Source organism: Mustela nigripes, chromosome 3 (assembly GCF_022355385.1).
Source record: "Mustela nigripes isolate SB6536 chromosome 3, MUSNIG.SB6536, whole genome shotgun sequence".
NCBI classification, from domain to species: domain Eukaryota; kingdom Metazoa; phylum Chordata; class Mammalia; order Carnivora; family Mustelidae; genus Mustela; species Mustela nigripes.
The window spans coordinates 11,605,808-11,626,140 of record NC_081559.1 but is presented as its reverse complement, the minus strand read 5'-3'; the positions used below and the strand labels follow the sequence as shown (position 1 = coordinate 11,626,140).

Here is a 20,333-nt window from a genome sequence, read left to right as displayed (position 1 = left end):
CTTTTCTCCCCGGCTCGTGTTTCCGGGCGGACGGTATTCTGAGCGACGCATCAGGCCCGGGCTTCCTGGACTTGGAAGAGGACTGGCGTGAGCCACCATGGCCTGGCAGAGTGTCCCGGTGCCTCGGCTTGAGGGCGTTTCGCAGGAACAGTTCGTGCAGCACCTCTACCCACAGGTGAGCCCCTTCTCTACCACCTGGGCGGCTCCAGATTGGTTTCTTGAGACCCAGGGTATGGGGAGGAGGCAGCGGGCGGCTGAGGAAGGTTGGTTGGCTCTGTGGCGAGGGGAGAGGACGCATGGGGGTGAGGAATGGCTCATCTGCGGAGTTCTCCAGAGGGAACAGCTCCGCGTTTGTGGGGAGCCGGGTGACAGCGGAGAGCCGAGTGCGAGAAGCGGCTTGCTCACTGCCAAGAGTGGCCTCTCTGGGACTCTGGGACGCTCTTTCCGTTACCGTGGCAACGAAGGGTGCTCCCCACCCCCACCCCATCTCGTTTCGGGTTTCCTGAAGTTTAGGGGAGGTTTCACCGCCCCGCCTGTTAGTCCCTTCGAGTTGTTGGATTCAGAAGAGCAATTTTTCACTGCCCTGAGCCCAAGGGGGAGCCGTGGGAATCCCTCAGGAAGCTTCCGCCGGTCTCGGATTCTCACTAACCTGGGTTCTAGTTCCGGCGCTGGAAGCTCTCGTGTGTGCAGTTCGAACCTTTGTTCTTTTAGAGAAAACTCAAGAGGAAAATATTAACGAGAAGTCTTTCTACTTGCACTGCTTTGTAAGGGAACCCATACGAGAGAAACTGAGACTAAATAGCCCAGCAAGTATTTAAAGAAAAAATAATCCACAAGGATCCAGTTGGTACGCTTACGGTTGAACTCTCCTCTCTCCCCGCCGTTTTACTTGATTTACAAGTAAGAGTACAGTTCTCAGTATTAAGGAAGCAGGGATGACGTTTTTTCTTTTAGGAGTTGGCAACCTACAGAGAGGATCTAAGCCTTCATTTATTTGTGGGTCTAATGCTGGATGGTGTGTTGTTGCATCAGGAAGTTTCACAAACTGGAAAATTGCAGACAGCACTCTTGTCACAATGTAGTAAACTTAGAAATGAATGAAATGGTAAAACAAGATCTTTCTACTTGGAAACACTAAAGAAAATCTGCAAGAGGACATAGTCTTCATATTTTTAACACGTTTTAATAATTTTTTTTTTAAAGATTTTACTTATTTATTTGACAGAGAGAAATCACAAGTAGATGGAGAGGCAGGCAGAGAGAGAGAGAGAGAAGCAGGCTCTCCGCTGAGCAGAGAGCCCGATGCGGGACTCGATCCCAGGACTCTGAGATCATGACCTGAGCCGAAGGCAGCGGCTTAACCCACTGAGCCACCCAGGCGCCCAGCACGTTTTAATAATTAACAGTGTGATAGTACGCGCATGAGTAGATCAGAGAAATAAAAGTCTGGAGATCTACATATATCCAGAAATAAAGTTCCATTTATATGGAGATTGAAGTATGTGATGAACGTGAGATGTTCAGAATCACTGGAGCAGAGGAATTTTTAAATGAATGATACTGGGGCAACTGGATTGTCATTGAAAAAATGATAAAATTAGATTTATATCTGACACCACATGCAAGAGTAATCTCTAAATGGATCAGAGATATAAATATAAAAAAATGAAACTAAACAGTACTAAAAGAAAACACGGGTAAATTCTTCTATATTGTGGGCCTGTGAAAGGGCTTTCTAACTATGAAAATTCAGATGTAGTAAAAGATTAACATTTGAATACATAAAATACAAGCTGGGAAAAAATATTGACAACATGTTTCATAAAAGGGCCATAAAAGCCCGTGTACTTAAGAACTTCTAAAAAATACAGGGTGGGGTGTGAAAGGCCAAAAATCTGATAAAATGTGAGCAGTTGACCACAAAAAAAAAAAAAAAAAAAAATCAAATGGCCTATAAACATGAAAAGATGTTCAACTTTCCTAATAAGAGAACTTCAGGCCACACTGATGTGCCTTTTCTTATCCATCACTGGCAAAAAAAATCAAAAGGCTGATTTTTAGTAATACTACTCTTGGTGAGGCTGTGAAGGAACTGGCACTCTCACACTTTATGCCAAGTGGTACAACCCTTGTGGAGGGGAATTTGGTATATCTAATGAAATTGTATATATGTTTATGATCCAGCCATCCTTTTAGGAGTTTACTGTGATGATTATTGCAAATAACCTAAAATAAAAACTATGCGTAGGAGAGTGATTGATTAAATTACTCATTTACACATGGTATACAAAGCAGTAAAAAAGAATGAGGGAGATTAGCTGTACTGATAGCAGTGATTTTCAGGATATGTTTTTAAATTAAAAAATAAAATTGCAAAAGAAAATATGTAACATGCCACCTTTTTGTGAAACAAGGGGAAACAATACACTATGTATGTTTTTGGTCCCTTTGAAAAAAAACAAAAAACAAAAAAACAGGAATGATAAGCCAGAAATGAGACTGGTTAACTACAGAGGATGAGTGAATATGGGGTGGAAGAATGTGGCTGTGGTGACCCTTTGGTATAGTTTCAACTTTTGGGATCCCATTAATGTTTTACCTTCTAAAGTAATAGTAATAATAAAATTAGCAAGGGTAAGGATGATTAAAAACCCAAAACTCGGAGGAAGATAAGTAACCCAAGTCACTTTTACATATTAAACAAACACTGAGCTCTAGTTAATAGACTTACTTTTTATAGTGGTATGACTTAGCAATTATAAAAGTACTTACTGTGAATTTATGCAATTTAATTAATTAAAGATGAATCATTGATAGGAATGAGATTTCTCATTGTTAAGAGAAAGGAGCTACAAATATATAAATAAAAATTAAGATGAGTCTTGTGATATAAGATCGGAATTGAGGTATCCGTATTAGAGGTATTATGGTTCATTCATACATATATCCATTGTGTGTGTGTGTGTGTTTATAGTATATATGTATGCTTGGAGAGAGATAAGTAGATACGGTAGCTATACGATACATATAAATACATAGGTGGGGTGAGGGGCCGTGCTCATGCATACACACGCATATTTGGGAAAAGGGGGAATGAGTATACATTCTTGCACATATTTCCTAGCTCTGTCCACTGAGAAGGCCTGGTAGTAATGACCTTAATAGCAATGAACACCTCTGACATGCAGATCATGGTTTCTAAGTAGCATTCCCTTTAAAAGAAACCAGAGCTGCTTGAAGAAATGACTGTAGGGCTGGGAGTGAGAGTATAAAAGGATTCTGGATTGTGGTGTTTTTTTGCTATAAAATAAGGAAGTGTTAAGGTAAAAAGTCACAAGAGCCAGCTTGATTTGGATCCTCCTGGCCAAACATAAGATAATTCGAGCATCAAAATTAATATCAGTAGATTATAACCAAGTGAATAAAATTAATAGGTGGAGATAAATTAGTTCATTTTGACATTAGCCAATTAATGTAGAAGATGATGGAGTTTTTAAAAATCATAATTTTTGCCTTCATCATAACAATATTTAATTCAGGAACAAATTACCAGTTGATCAAAATTAACATCATAAATAATAGGGCAAAATATCTTGTGCTACCTGATGTGTTACACTGAGATGGATACAACATTGCTTCTTTGGTACATTCCTTCTAAAAATGCATCACCCAGAGGCATCTGGGTGGCTCAGTGGTTAAGCATCTGCCTTCAGCTCAGGTCATGATCCCAGGACCCTGGGATCGAGCCCTGCATCACGCTCCCTGCTTGGCAGGAAGCCTCCTTCTCTCTCTCCCACTCCCCCTGCTTGTATTTTCTCTCTCGCTGTCTCTCTCTCTGTCGAATAAATAAATAAAATCTTTGGGGAAAGTAAATAAATAAATAAAAATAAAAATGCATAACCTGAATCCAATCATGAAAAAACATCAGATAAACCGAAATTGAAGGACATCCTACAAAATAACTGGTCTATATTTTTCAAAAACATCAAGATCATGGAAGAAAAAAGCTGAGGAACTGTTCAGATTAAGAGACATGGCAACTAAATGCAATGTGGTATCTCAGAAATAGGGGGGAACACACACTATAAGGGATAATATTAGGATAGTTAGGAAAATTTGGATATGGACTGTGAAGTTGTAGTATTACATCAGTGCTAAATGTAATTTTGACAATTACTCTGGCTATATAAGAAAATGTCTTTTGTTTTTTTTTTTCAGGAAATATACTTAAGTTTTTAGAGATAAAGGAGTATATCTGCAACTTAGAAGTAGTTAAGAAAAAATTTAATTATTTTTAGTACTATGTTCCTCTCTATGCACACATAGTGAGAGTGAGAGCAAATTATAAAGTAAATGGGGCAAATGTTAAATTAACAGTTGGTGAACCAGAGTAAAGGGTATATGGGGGTTCTTTGTTCTTGCAACTTTCCACAGCTTTGAAATAGTATCAAAATAAAAAATTACGAACAGTATTTGACTATAAAATACAAATTTTAATCATCATTCATATTTTATCATAAATAACACTTGTGAAAATGCCTTTTTTTCTTTTTAAGGTTGACTGATTTGAGAGAGACAGTGTGAGGCTGGGGAGAGCAGAGGGAGAAAGAGAATCTTGAGCAGACTCCCCCTTGAGCACTTGAGCCCAGACGTTGGCCTCAGTCCCATGATCCATGAGATCATGACCTGAGCTGAAACCACTAGTCGGATGTTCAACCCACTGAGACACACAGCTACCCTGAAAATGCTTTAAATAATGTTCAGATTTCTGGTTCTCAGCTACTGTTGGTACTGCTGTTTCATTTAGTTTGTTTTCCTAATGTTAAAGTTTCATTCCAAGTATATTACATTGCTGTTCTCCTGCTCTATGGCATGCATTGTCAAAAGGTGTGAGTTTGAGCATCTTAGGATCAAGAATAATTTCTTAATTGTTTTTGTCCTATGGCCAAATAATATAATTAATATATAATATAATATAAATAATAATATAAATATAATTTCCGATATATTGTTCATTTTCCCTAATTTTTTGTTGTATGCTGTTCCCCACTTATAGAGAAAACCCCTGGTGTTGGAAGGAATTGACTTGGGGGCATGTACAAGCAAATGGACAGTGGATTACCTGAGCCAGGTTGGAGGGAGAAAAGAAGTAAAGATTCATGTCACTGCGGTTGCCCAGATGGACTTCATTAGTAAGAACTTTGTGTATAGGTATTTTCTTCTGAGGTTTACTCTGGGACTACAAGTAACTTATTTTGAACCTTGCAGATATTTCTGTGTTATTTTACATAGACTATATGGCATTTCCCCTTTTGGCTACTTGGATATCGTCACAGAATAGCTTTGTAATTTTAAAGAACAGCTTTTAAAAGACACGAATTCTGAGTTCACACAGTTATAGAAAGACATTTTCAAAGACCATGTTTTTCAAATAGGGTATATGGCTTAGAGCTTCTGGAGTTATGGAAGGAACCAGATTTCTATAACTGGAGTTAGAGTGCCTCTAACATTGGGTGTGCTATCCTCACTCATGCTTCATTAAGAGATCCGACCTCATTAGTAATTGTTATAGAGTAATGAACTCTAAAGTTTTCCCTCATAACCTATTCTGATTTTTAATGCTCTTATATTTAGAAGATTTTCTAATTCATAATTGTGACAGATACATAAGCCATGTTTTCTTTTTCTGCCCTCTTCAGAAATAAAGGATAGGTAGTTGCTATGTTTGATATAGTTTTTCATCAACTTCAAAGCTTTGAAAAAAAAAAAAATCACACTAAATTTTCTCTTTTGACAAAATAACCTTTAATACTTTTGATTTCCCTTGTGGTTGTCATTTTATGCTTTGGGATGGCTTAAAAGTAAAAAAGATAGTTGAACACTGCTGACTGTCCAAACTTGAAAGTTTTAAATGTTGTAATCTTATAAATACGTTATTTATTCCCATGTTTCAATAAAAATGCTAAAAAACAAATTATATTCTGAGCATGTGCAGTTTCCAGCAAATTCAGTCTATTGAAAAACCATGTAGTTCACAAAGAGTGATTTTTAAAGAAAGGTGGTTCTCACTGTTCGTTCCAGAGTTTAGAGATGAGTTAAACAGAGCTTCTAATGTCCAGAGCCATTCCTTTCTCATTAGAGTTTTCCAGGCTCATATAGCAGCTTGCCAAAGTATTTCTTAGTTTTTGATCCTTTGAATATTCACCATTATAGTTTTGGTTTTTAATAGGCCGTGAATTGAATTTAATTGCCTAAGTTTTTCTGAGTGTAAGAACTTTTCATTTTTTATTAAATCAAAAAGGTGGAAGAAAGTGCTGGAATGGTGAACATTTTTAAGCCAGCAGTTAATGATGTTTATTTTCCAGAGAGTCCAAAGCCGTAACAAATGGGTATTGAAACTTCATCTTGAATTGCTTTGCTGTTTTGTCATGTTCCATAAACCTTTCAAAACTTGTTTTTGTATCACATATATTATGTAATAGTTCCTATCCCAGCTTTCTTCAAGCCTTTCACTGGAGCTACTGAAGAGTTGCAAGATTATTTTCTTAGTGCAAGAAGAAAATAAATTTAGTCATTGTTGGCAATTACGAGGGAGTAGCAAAGAAGGGAGGCATCTAGGTCAGAGAGTCTAGAAGGAAGACATCCTACACACATGAATCATTGTTACCACTTCAGTGCCAGGTTGCATTTCTGCTTACTTAAATATTTGAAGAGCAGTACATTTCCAGGTCTTAGCTTTTACTTCTTTCTTCTTGGTGGCTCTCAGAATCAGGGTACTATGCGTGAGAGTATTGTGCGGTAGGAATACTGTTGGTATTCTTATGGTCATAGATCTAAAGAAATAAATCAGTTTGACTCTTATAGCTTTAATTGCTTCTGCCTGTCACATCATCTAATCCCTTTCATCATCCTGCTCTTATTATTTATTATACTTTTATTAATCCTGATCTTGATTTTGCAAAGCAGCCTTTGCAGATGAGAAACAGGACAGTGCGAGATTTTTTTTTTCTTAATGTTGGTAACTACTTTTGTCCTGCTGAAGGGTACATTACCATTGTTATTAACCCCACCACCTGTCCTTTACTGAGCGCTTACTGTATATCAAGTACTGTGCCATGCATCCTACATCATATATTAGTCATTTAATTTAGAAAGTCTGTGAGGTAGTTTTTTGTTTGTTTGTTTTGTTTTCAGTAATTATACAATCGAGAAAATGGAGGCTTAAAAACATTAAGTAACTTACCCAAGACCATACAGCTTAAAATAATGGAACCAAATTTGTACGCAAATTAGCCTGACTCCACAGAACCCATGATCCTAACCCCTCTTTGATACTACCTCCCTTACTGGTCTGTTTACCAGTCCAGACAGATGGAACTTAAATGGCAAATGTCCTTCTTTTTGAAACATGCATGGGATAGATTAAATCCTTGAGTCTAAGGAATTCCTAATTCCTACCTCATTTCCTCTTCTCTTAGCTTTGCTTCTACAGCTCTGACAACCGCCATTACCCAAGGGAAAAAACTGCTGAGAGCACCCAAGTTCTGCTCCTCTGGGTTGAGTTACTCTGTCTGCCCTGTTCTTAGAAAGGTCTTGAAACACTTCAGAGTTTTCAAGTAGCATCTAGTACAAAGATAAGCCGAGGCAACTGCACCAAATAAGGGATAGCTCGGGACCCGAGAGGCTTCCGTATTTCCCCAGACTCTCCAGAGTTGCTTTCGTAGGAATGAAGGGTTTGTGATGAGGTAAGAAGTGGAAAACATTGCACAGGAGGGTGCCAAATAAATTTGTTGATATAATTAACTAGAAACTGTAGCAGCAAATTGGTCTTTAGGTGGCAGACTCCTTTCTTCTCTCCTGCAGTGCTCACTCTTACACATAATCAGCAGTGTCCTCAAGTTCACATTGACATTCATGCCCACAGGACCCACTAGTCCATAATCTGGCATCAGATTCTCTTAGCTTTACACAGGAGTCCCCATTCTAGCAGTGTAGTATCAGTGGGAGTTCTCACACCAGTCCAGGAGCCATTTTTTTGGTTCACCAAGTGACAGCTTAATTACAAGGGAACATGACTATAAAGATAGGTATAGAAACACCTTGGCTAAATTAAGCCACCTAGTCCATAGAAACCAATGACATGAAATGGCCCATGAAATTTAGCTTCTAGGTTCCTCCAAGGGAGAAACTCAATGATAAGAGTTACACCACACAGGGAAGCCGTATCTTTCCCTTCTTAACAAATATTTATAATCCACACATCGACCTTTCAGTCTAGACATAGTTCATCAATCAGGGGTCATTTTTTACAACAAACAATGTTAACTGATATCACAGGTGACACTACATTTATCTTAACCCAGCAGGTTTCTACAAAAGCATTGCTAGGAAAAGGTAAGCCCAAGGTCATCTTACAGAGGAGAAAGGGTTTTTGCTAACACTTTCTCCCCACTTCCTCAGTACAGAGTTCTAGTGGAAAGATATTTGGTGGTAAGAGTGAAAAGACTAACAGAAAAAAAGAGAAAAGACTTCTACTCTTAATCGGAGGTTTGGAGGCCGGAGTGCAGTGAGCATTAGGGGGAGAGGCTTTTGACCCAGATGCTTTTTAGGAGGTCATTGTCTTGATGTTACTGTTACCAACTTCATGTCAGGGTCAGTACTTTTGCTTCTGGGATGGTAAAGGGACAGGATGGGAACCAGAAAAACGGTAGCCCTCCAGGCTCAAGAGTGACATAAAAGGAAACGAACTGCTTATGTGATGTTCAGCCCTGTTTGCCACAAGGGAAAGAGGTAGCCATTTGAACAGAAATAATGAAGAAGAATAAAACTTGGTCACTTCCCTGACTTCTCCTTGAGGTGTTCCTAAGACTTCAAATGACAGATGGTGAAGGAGAGTGAGAGCAGTGCTGTGAGCTTCTGTTTCCACCAGTCGTGCCAAAAGGCGGGAAGATAAGTGAGTGAGGACTTGATTTCTCTGGACCATTTGCCTGGGGTCTCTTCCAAAGGGGCACTTGGTAGTTTGTCCCATTCCACAGTCCCAAGACTTGTTTTGCCACGACACTTGAAGTAGCACATTTGAAAGTTTGTGTATATCCAGAGGTAACCGGATACCACAGAAATATTTTTCTAACAGTAACTTGGAATAGGAGAGTATTGACCTAAGAAGGATTCATCTGTGGCATAGATTTAAAAGTTCTTAATTTTTGAAATTGTAATTTTAGACAATCTAGGTCAAATAGAAAGGACCTAAATGAATTTTGAAAATTTAGAATTCCACATAATAGGTTATGATAAAATTGAAATTTCAGACAATGTAGGTCAAATAAAAAGGACCTAAATGAATTTGAAAATTTAGAATTCCACATAATAGATTATGATAAAATTACAGCTGTTATAAAACAGCAAAGCATATACAACTGCAACAAGCCTGTATGTATAGTGATAAGGGTATTTATTAGTTGATTTATTGAGTCCAAGGCTTCTTTGTCTTTATTTCAGAACTTTACCTTTTGATAAGTTGGTTCAGAGGGCAGCTGAAGAAAAGCATGAAGAATTCTTTATTTCAGAGGTAACTGATTTGAACCTATTTTCTTTAGAAAACATTAATATGTATATATTAGGTGGATTTTCTTATACAAGAATATTAGATATAAAAGAGCTGTAGCCTTCTCTGAGAGCTATTTTTAAGGTTTGGTTTTGTATGCCAGTAGATCTAGGCTTGCTATTTATTAGATCTCAAACCTTGGCCAAATTATTTTTCTGTGCCTCAGTATACTCACCTATAAAATGGGAACAGTTAAAGTACCTATTTAATAAGGTTTCTGTGACAGTTAACTAAATAAAATCTGTAGAGTACTTAGCACAATGCCTGACATGTAGGAGCTACTCCCTAAATGTTAGCGATTAATCATACTTTCTTTGAATATGCTTTGTTCTGGGGCGCCTGGGTTGCGCAGTCAGTTAAGCGGCTGCCTTCGGCTCAGGTCACGATCCTGGGGTCCTGGGATTGAGACTTGCATTGAACTCCCTATTCAGCAAGGAGCCTGCTTTTTCCTCTACCTCTGCCTGTTTCTCCCGTTGCTTGTGCACTCTCGCCATAAAAAAAAAAAAAAAAAAAAAAAGGAAAAAAATGCTTTGGTCTGATGTGCAAAGTTCAAATGCCAGAGGAGAACTTTATTTTCATATCTTACTGACCATTAGACTACTTTTATATTTTATTATTGTTAGTATCAATGTGACTTCTGTTGTATTTGCTATAATATTTGTTCAGGATTAAATGCAGAAAAATTCTGTTTATTTACATTATAATCCAGTTTTAAATAATTCAGTTTTAAATAATTCAGTTTAAATAGCTTGAGATAAAACATTGAGGCCTATATATATATACATTTTAAAAACTCACTGTTACCTCGAAATAAAAATGAACTGCTCTTCAAGCTTTGAATAAAGCTGTTTGCACTTGAGCCCGCTGGGCTGGTGGCCAGTTGGGTAGTGACAGGTACCACCCTCTCACAGTCGTCTCAGCAGGTCGTGGTTACACTAGATGACCACGAAGGTGTGATTCTGCGCTATGATTAGATTGTCTCCTGAAACGGATTCCAGTAACTCTGTGAGTTTCTATTTGACTCACAGAGTTACTGGAATCAGTTAATCAGATACCTGAACAGTGTATATTCTTTTATATACTTTCCATAATCTTTAGACATAAATCCTTTATCTTGTCTCTTGTTTCTTTTACTTCACGTGACATCTCATGGCTCTTTAAATCTGTGCTGCTCGTTACATTACCCTTGGACAGGAAAGTTCCAAAGGGCAGCTGACTATATGTGTATATTTACATCTTAAATGGTGGAAGTATGTCAATAAGATGAACACAGACGGTCAGTTCAGTCTTCCAGGAAGCAGGTGTTAGGATGGAATTAGGAGTGCTGGTAGGTTTGTTGGAGAATAATACCTCTGAAAGGAAGGGGGGATTGGGTAGGGGGAGGCCGTCAGACGGTGACAGATCTCTATCTGATGGACTGCCAGCTCACGCTGGAACTCCTAAGCAAAGGCTGCCTGGTAGAGGAGTCTCGTGTGGGTGGCGGTGTCTAAGCCTTTCACGTCTTGCTCAGTCATCGGTTGGGGCTGCCCCAAGAAGCACCTTGAAAAGCTCTTGAAAGACTGAGGTGGACCTGGAAGAATTAATAGCGTGGCCAGAAGATAATCACCCTCTTTGCAGCTAGTGATGAATTCTTTCTTGGAGGGGTTCTGAGCAGTGCACCTCATGAGTCTTTTCTGGTTTTTTTGTGATTTTTTCCCCCAATCCTGAAACGTTAGAACTGGTAGAAAACTTTTAGAATTTTGAAGAACATACTTTGAAACCTATTTAGCCAATGAATTTATAGAAATTATCTGGTACTGCTTAAAAATAGAAAAGCACTGGATCTGAGAATAGAGTTAAATTTTTGGTCATAGATTTATAATATGTTGTTAAGGTAAATAACACGGATTTTTGAATGTTGTGTTACAGTGGTCAGTGAAGGTATAAAAGAGGCAGAATTCTTGAGTTGGATTGCCCTTGTGCTTGACCCAGCAGCGCAGTTCTCCTGTTTCTTCGAGGAAATGCAAACAACAGTAGTGCTTTACAATTCTAACAGTTCCCTCTTAGAGCTACTCAGTGAAGGTCAATGGGCAGTTTTTTCAAGTATCAACATAAATGTACTACTCTGAAATGACTTTTTTTTTTTTGAAATGACATATTTCTAATTCATACATGAGCAGACTGTAAAGGATTTGGCTTGAGATTTTATATGTCTGTGGTGGGCTTAACTTGGTAAAATGCAGTGTTCCAGACTTTTAAAAAAATGTATTACTGAAAGTATAATCATCTTATTTATCGTCTATTCTACATTTGCCTTATATTAACAAGTTTGTTATTGACCTCAACAATACCTTGAGATCATGTATGTTTTACAAATGAGAATTCTTTTAAGACTTGCTGTTAAGAGTCTAAATAATTTAAAGTACAAATGAAGCTTGTGTTTTAGATATAGTAGGTGTGTGTTGCCTTTCATATTTATGTAATATTTTAGGGATCCAGTCATTATTACATGTAGCCTATGAAGGCATTTCTTCATATGGCCACCAGAGAGCATTAGTAGAAAGGGTAAGAAGACGGAACTGTTTCAGAAACAACTGGGTTAGATTTTAAAACTCATTTCCTTCTGTCTTTACTTTCTGTTATTTTGACATGAATACTTATGTTACTTTTCTTTCGGGTGTTTAAGGATGAGAAGTATTACCTACGGTCGCTTGGGGAAGACCCTAGAAAGGTAAGAATTCTGAATGTAAAACAAAGGCTTAAAACCTAATGGATGTGTATATTTAAACTGGCACTGTGGTTTTTATACTTATTGCCTGACATATGACCTGTTTCTTCTTTTTCCCATTCTTTTCTCAATGATTTCTGCCCATGAATAAGAAGTAAAATTATTAGCAGGTGTCTGAGTAGCTCAGTCAGCTGAGTGGCCAACTCTTTGATTTTGACTCAGGGTATGATCTCAGGGTCCTGGGATCAAGCCCTGAGTCAGGCTCTGCACTCTGCAGTGAGTCTGCTTGAGATTTTCACTCTCTCTGCCCTTCCTCTGCCCCTCCCCTGCTTGTATGCGTGTGTGCTGGCTCTCTCTCTAAAATAAGTAAATGAATCTTTAAAAGAAGAAAAGAAGTAAAATTATTAAAAGTTGATTAGTTTTTAAGTAGGACCATAGTATTTTAGTGTTTAAAGTCATCTCCTCTAGTCTCAATACAATTAAAAAATTCTTTCTACTATATTTTACAGATAGCCGTTCAGTGAATAAAATATAATCTAAACTAATTATTAAATTACTGAATAATTAATTTACTAATACAAGCTTTGACATGTATTCAGAGTCAAATTAATATGGTGCAGTGTTAGGGCATGGTCCCTAAAATGATTAAGTAAGATTCTGTTCTTTCCTTTTTCTGTCTCCATTTAGTTCTTTAACTTCTTTTAGCCTCTTCCCTTGGTAAAACCCACAGGTTTAACATACTTGATAACATTCAGATTGTTGACTGCTAAGTTTTAAATCCTTGTTATTGGAGTAGATGGCAAGTGTATGATTGTTGTCTAAATAGGAAGAACCGATTAATGAAGCATGTTAAGCTTACCCGTCCTGATGGCGTTGAGTCTGCAGTCTGCTACATAGTCTGTTATTCCTTCATTTGAAAGCTCATGTGTTGACTGTGGTCCCTTACTAGTATTTTACAGCAGTGAACAGAGTTTTACCCCATTCCTCCTTAATACCATGGGATCTGATGGCAGTCTGAGATAAAACAAGCATTACATAAATACTGCATCTATTATTAACATTAAAATTGCAATTATTGTTAAAATTCTTACCATGTTTCTCTCAATGCAGGATGTTGCAGATATCAGAAAGCAGTTTCCTTTGCTGGAAGGAGATATTAAGTTTCCAAAATTTTTCAAGGAGGAGCAGTTCTTCTCCAGTGTTTTTCGAATTAGCTCACCAGGATTACAACTTTGGACCCACTATGATGTATGCTACATAAATGAGAAATCTGAAGCTACAGTAGATATTTAGTCTTTAGAGACATAGCATTTACAGTTTCAACTTTCTGTAGATTACCCTAAAGATCTTGGAGACATAATTTGCTGAAACATGAGATTTGAAAACGGGGGCTCTGCAAGTTGGTGATATGGGAATAAATTATTTAATGTCGTAGCCTAGTTAGTGTCTCACACTTGCATTGATCTGTGATAGTGTTCTTGATTTGTTATATTTTGTGCGTGTGTGTGTCTGTTAAGTTTTATGAAGCAGATTTTGAGTATCTGAAAAATGGCCATCAGATGAGGGGGAAAGTTGTACAAGTGGAAAAAGCAGTAAGGTTGTGACAATGAGGATGTGGAAATGATATACTTAACTAGATGGAACTATTATTCAAGAGAAAGCAGAAGTTTGTGGAGAGCCATTTCCAGGTATAAGAATTTGGGGATTTCTGATGGCCTTAGATTATACATCCCTTGAGAATGTGAAATGTACACTGTATCTGTTGAGCAGGAAGATGTATAGAATATTGCCCCTGATCATTTACTCTGTGGTATTATAATTTTACTTGCTTAAATATATGCATATAAATATTTTAAACACATTAAAAGTATAATATTGTGTATGGTTTGGTATTGGGTAGAGAAATATAGGAAGCTAAAGCAATACCTAATAGGTTTCTAAAGATAATTTTTTTAAAAAACTCTAAATCAAGCTATATTAAGTTTTATGTTATAATTCAGCAGAGGACCCCTTGGGAGGATTTTAACATCATAACTAATTAAATGAGATAAACATAAATTCTTAGCTTATTTTTTAAAGGTTTTACATAAATGGTATAGATAAAAAATGATGTGGTAACTTAAATAAATTTTTAATTGTATTGTGTGATTTAAATTTTAACTAGTATCACTTTTATCTAGATTTATAATAGAATTCTATACAGCTTTTCATACATTAAAAATAAGTCAAAGGAATGCTTGTTATGTAGTTAAGGTTTACATAAGAAAAGGGTTAGTAATGAAAAAATGCTTAGGTAGAAATGATATGTAAATAATTATGAATATATCTTGCTTAGTATGTATTTTAATTCCTTGGCTGAGAATTACATATCTCTGCCTTTTAACATTTTCTACAAAGTGCAGAAATAGTTAAGATTACTCCATTAATAAGTACATCAAGAAAATAATCCTGTAGAAATAATTTAGAAATGAAGATGCCTGCAAATAAATTATGGTTGCCCATATATACTTAAAGAGTTTTAACTTAATTAGTGGTTGGTTACAGCAGTTACCTTGTGTTGTTTTCTCAAGGTCTAACTACCTTGGGAAAAGGTAGTTATTCCCCAGGTGCTTTCAGTCTGTTGCGTGATATTGGCTATATAGCATTCCTTGACAGATAAGTATGAACTAACCAAGGAGAGCCTCCCTGTCAGAGTGGTGGCGCAGGGGCAAATAGTGCTCAGATTTCCTCATGGCTTGCCAGGCTTTTCCATTTTAAGGCAGTGCTGCAGGAAACATCTTTAATAAAGGTACAGCTGTATTTACAGTACAAATGTTTGCATTGTTAGAATATTAGTGTAACTGTTTTAGATAATGTGAGTCAAGTCTTTAGGATTTATATTTAACTGTTTGGAATATACCATTGGTTTTGTTTATTTAAATTTTAGATATTGCTTCTCCGTAAGTTCTTATTATCCTTCAGGTCATGGATAACTTCTTAATACAAGTGACAGGAAAAAAGCGTGTTGTGCTCTTCAGTCCTCGAGATGCCCAGTATTTATATTTATCAGGTACTTTTCTTTTAAGTTTGTATTTCTAAAGTCTAGTCTGTTCAGTTACACTTTTTGGGAAACCTTTATTTTCATAGAAAAACATCTAAGGGCTTCTTTCTAAATGAAGTATTTGTGTCCTCCATGTGTACATATGTAATGATAGGCTATATGAACAATGAAATTTTCAGGTTTTCTTAATTATAGTACATGAATGTCAATAGTCATAAAGGATGGATCATTGAAAATCATCTTAGGTTTCAGGAGAATAGTAACCGTTCTTACATTGTGGATACAATAAATAATTGTACAGAAAAGAATACATTTTCAAGTCTATATTTGTGGTTACCTTTTAAGAAATGCTAACTTTGCTTACTCTGTATTAATCTCTTTTGGAACTTTAAGGTACTAAATCAGAAGTGCTGGATATAGATAACCCAGACTTAACTAAATATCCACTGTTTTCCAAGGCTAGAAGGTATGAATGTTCCCTGAAAGCTGGAGATGTATTATTCATTCCTGGTAAGATTCTAGACCTCATTCATTTCCTTTTTATAAAATCTGTGTTCTGTCACTCATCCATTACATGATTTTTTTGAGTACAGAAGTGTATGTTACATGTATTCTATCCTATACAAGTTGATTTTTATATACAGCTGTGTATGTGTGTTTAAAGTATACTTGAGCAAATTCAATTCTTTTTTTTTTTTTTAAGATTTTATTTATTTATTTGACAGAGTTCACAAGCAGGCAGAGAGGCAGGGGGGTGCTGGGGAAAGTGGGCTCCCCACTGAACAGAGAGCCCGATGCTGGGCTCGATCCCAGGACCTGAGATCATGAACTGAGCCGAAGGCAGAGGCTTAACCCACTGAGCCACCCAGGTGCCCTGTTTAAGCAAATTCTTATAAAATTAACAATCTTGCTTTTCAAAAGCAATCTATAATATAACATTGTACTCTTAAATTATGTTGTTAAGTGACATCAAACAAGGTATTTTATAACTGGGAAAAGATTATACCTTGTTGTTCTTTTTAATCATTTCTAAAATATTTGCATATTGGGATGCCTGGGTTGTACAGTGGGCTAAGCGTCCAATTCTAGTTTGGCTCAGGTCCTGATCTCAGGGTTGTGAGATTAAAGCCTCACATTGGGCTCTGCACTCAGCACAGAGTCTGCTTAAGACTTTCCCCTCCCCTCTCTCTGTCTCTCTAAAATAAATAAGTAAATCTTTAAAAAAAAAAAAAAATTGCATGTTTTAGAACTAAGTCACTTAAGTATTTGCCAAGAAATGGTAAGTGTATTTCAAAGCCAAAACAGATTAGAGATTTTATTAAATATCTAAATTGTTATAATCCCAACACTTATGATGTCTTATGTGTGCATTATTTTCTAGGGTCTGAATTAGTATCACTTAATTTCTTTGTATAATAACTAGGTATTCGTTTTTAGTAATTAGTGATGTAGTGAACATCTATAATTACCTTAAGATTATAAAGTGATTACCTTAAGATTATAAAAACCATAATTAAGATTAAAGGAATGTGTTAACAAATTCTGTTTGTATAGTCACATTTCTCATATTTAAGTTAATATAGTTTTAATCATTAATACCTCACTTGGGTGGCTCAGATGGTATAAGCGTCTGCCTTCAGCTCAGGTCATGATCTTAAGAGTCCTGGGATCGAGCCCCCTGCCTGGCTTCTAGCTCAGCGGGGAGTCTGCCTCTCCTCCCCTCTGCCTCTCCCCCTTGTTTGTGCTCTCTCTTTCAAATAAATAAATAAAATTTAGGGAAAAAAATACACCTCTTTTTCAGTGACAGAATTAAGAAAAAAAAAGTATTAATAAAAATATGATGATCCCATTTGGGGCTATATTATAAATTGCTTGAGGATAAGGAACTATATTTTAGCAATCTTTGTATTCTCCAAGGGGCCTGTTACAGTGTCTTTAACATAATTGATTGTCTATAAAAATTTGATACAGTAGTTTCTTATTCTGATGTTTTTTGTAAACAGTCAACACACTAGTCTTTAAATCCATTAGTATTGCTTAAATTTTTTGGTTTCATATCTTCAGAGAATGGTTAAGAGCTATGCAGTTTCTCTTATTCTGTATAAAACTTAAAAAAAAAGCCAGAAATACTTAACATTTGCATATATTTTGAAATAAAAGCAAAACCCCCATCTTTGCATTTAAATTTAACAGAATGGTTAGCTTTTTTCATGTTATATTGAATGAGGAAAAAGATTCTGAAAGAAAGAATAGTTAAGATTAAATCCATGTTTGAAACTAGTTTTGCAAATCAAAATATTTTAAGCTTTTGTTTTTCCTAGAGCACTCTTAGAATGAGTTTGTTTCTAAAATTTAGCATCTTGTAAATCTTACTTTTTCCCATTCATAAGATTAAACAGTTTTTGACGTGACTAGTATTTTTTTTTTAAGATTTTATTTATTTATTTGAGAGAGAGTACTGAGGCTTGAGGGCAGAGGGAGAGGGAGAAGCAGACTCCCCACTGAGCAGGGAGTCCCAGTTAGGGCTTCATCCCAGGACCCTGAGATTATGACTTGAGCAGAAGGCAGACCAGATGCTTAACTGACTGAGCCACCTAGGAGCCCCATTTACATTCCTAGTATTTCGTCTTGGTTATATTGTGATGTTGCTTTCATATTCCTATAGCACCTATTGTCTGAAAACATTTAGACTCCATTGAAAACAAAGAAATAAACGTTCTAGAGGAAGTGAAATATTAGTTAGCTATATCATATGGTAGTTTATTCATCTTCTCCACCACCAAAATATTTGCTTTAGTTTTATATACTTACTATACAGGAGCTGAAAGAAATATGATATTTATAATTGCATTCCAAATAGAAGTATAAAACTAAGGAGGCTACAATGAGTGCAAAATTAAGCAAGTTAGAAAACCAGTGCAGCTTGAATGGGACATCTGAGAACAAAAGTATTGTGCTGAGACAGAAAAGGTCAAAGATACTCCTCAAATAATTGAAATGTTCTGTGTACAAAAAGTAAACATTTTTAATGTGGTTGTATGACTCAGGAAGTGTAAACAAGTAACACAAAACATAGCCACAAATTACAGAACTCCAAAACAAATATAACTTTATTATGTCTTTCAGTTAAAAGGAAAAATTGCTGTTTCCAAAGGTTTTAAAAGTAGGGTTGTGTTATTGACACTTTAAATTGGTTGGCAATTCATAAAAGTTAAAATGATTCTGTTAAAAGCTGGGAGTGTGCTAACGAAGGGATCTAGTTACAAGAATTTTGCATTGGCTATATGCAATTTGTGATATTTCGCTGACATTTTGGTTTTTTTTTTTTTTTTTACTCTAGGTTTTATTTTTAACTTTTTTTTTTCTTTAAACTTTCTCCAGCTTTATGGTTCCATAACGTGATTTCTGAAGAGTTTGGAGTGGGAGTGAATATCTTTTGGAAGCACCTTCCATCTGAATGCTATGACAAAACAGATACCTATGGAAACAAAGATCCTACAGCAGCATCAAGAGCTGCACAAATTTTGGACAGAGCTTTAAAAACACTGGCTGAATTACCAGAGGAATACAGGGACTTCTATGCACGGCGAATGGTCTTACACATTCAAGAAAAAGCCTATAGCCGAAACTTTGAGTAAATAATGAAGTGGATGCAATGAATATAAACTTTTAAATACAGTTCAGCTCAAATACTGGAAAAATATCACCATATAAATTGTTTTTTAGAAGATTCATTCCTTGTTAAAATAGGAAGGAAAAGCCTGAGATTTGTAGATTAAATATGAATTGGTGTTTATATGGTTTCTTTTTAATACAGATTGTTATGGTTCAAAGCCTGCTATCCTTGGTGGGACCACTCGAGCTTTCAGATGCAAATAACTGAAAATTCAACTGAAAATGACTTAATAAAATGTATTGAATCATTATACAGATGTCTGCTAATAGAATGGGGCTTTAGTATTTTTGATCCAGTGATTCAGAGGTATCACCAAGAGCCCCTAGTTTTTTTTCCTCCCATTTTCAACTGCAGCACTGGCATCATCCTAAGGCTGGCTACCCTTGTGGTCACGGGATGATCGCCGGTAGCAGTTTGAGCCACGTGCATCTTCATTTACATGCAGTGGAGGAGTCAGGCTGGATTCCAAGGGCCTTCTTTTAATATGCAAAAGCTTTCCCAGGATTTGCCACCAAATCCTTGGGTCTCATTTAAAGATTTAAAGTAGCTTAGACATCTCCATCCCTCAGCCAGTCACTGGGAAAGGGTATGGAATAACCCTTAGTTCAGCTGGCTCTCTAGGAGCTTAGAATGCTCTTCCTCTGAGGCACATGGGGTGTGTGTGTGTGTATATATATATATATATATATATATATATATATATATATGGGGACAGCATGGATAATTTTTTAAATTTTTTAAATCAGGATTCAGTTAGGGAAAAAGGTGAGCAACCATTACCTACTACGTTTGTCTTTTAAATTTTTTATTTTTTTAAAGATTTTATTTGATGGAGAGAGAGAAAGTACAAGCAGGGGGAACAGCAGGGAGAGGGAGAAGCAGGCTCCCTGCTGAGCAGAGAGCCTGGCATGTGTCTCCATCCCAGGACCCTGGAATCATGACCTGAACTGAAGCAGACGTCTGTATAACTGACTGAGCCACCCAGGCACCCCCTTTTGAGCTTTTTAAAACACAGATGTCTAGGCCCCAACTCTGTAGATTTTGATTTAGTATGTTTGGGGTTTGGTAGAGTATCTGTATTTGGTAAACCTCATAGGTTTTGATGTATAATCAGGATTAGAACGATTGGATCAGATGATAGTGATTTGGATTATTAGTTTTGTGATTCTTCCAAAACATGTTTAATCTGATCCTGGTTTTTCTTGGCACTCAATGTCAGGCCTGCCTCTTTTTTCAGTTTTTCAATGTCAGAAATATTCAAATCTGTCTTAATTTTAATTTATACCTATAGCTAAACTTCAACCCA

At 36.5% G+C, this 20,333-nt stretch overlaps 1 protein-coding gene across 2 annotated transcripts; it reads left to right on the top strand.

Moving 5' to 3' along the window:
* Positions 1 to 3: 3 nt before the first annotated feature.
* Positions 4 to 19,277, top strand: TYW5 (tRNA-yW synthesizing protein 5). Of its 2 annotated transcripts, XM_059393140.1 has the most exons (8): positions 33 to 175; positions 5,057 to 5,211; positions 9,499 to 9,568; positions 12,270 to 12,314; positions 13,422 to 13,559; positions 15,273 to 15,360; positions 15,745 to 15,861; positions 18,733 to 19,277. In XM_059393140.1, the coding sequence occupies exons 1-8, from the start codon at positions 98 to 100 to the stop codon at positions 18,987 to 18,989; spliced, it is 948 nt and encodes a 315-aa protein (XP_059249123.1). In that variant the 5' UTR covers positions 33 to 97; the 3' UTR covers positions 18,990 to 19,277. The 2 variants fall into 2 exon arrangements, with proteins under 2 accessions (XP_059249124.1, XP_059249123.1); XM_059393141.1 differs by lacking the exon at positions 5,057 to 5,211 and having other exon boundaries at positions 4 to 175.
* Positions 19,278 to 20,333: the final 1,056 nt, after the last annotated feature.

Excerpts from the sequence above, each read along its gene's own strand:
- TYW5 (XM_059393140.1), top strand. The coding sequence starts at position 98 with ATGGCCTGGCAGAGTGTCCCGGTGCCTCGGCTTGAGGGCGTTTCGCAG. Across the intron at positions 15,361-15,744 it reads CCAGTATTTATATTTATCAG|GTACTAAATCAGAAGTGCTG; the intron begins GTACTTTTCTTT and ends TGGAACTTTAAG. Across the intron at positions 15,862-18,732 it reads AGATGTATTATTCATTCCTG|CTTTATGGTTCCATAACGTG; the intron begins GTAAGATTCTAG and ends AACTTTCTCCAG.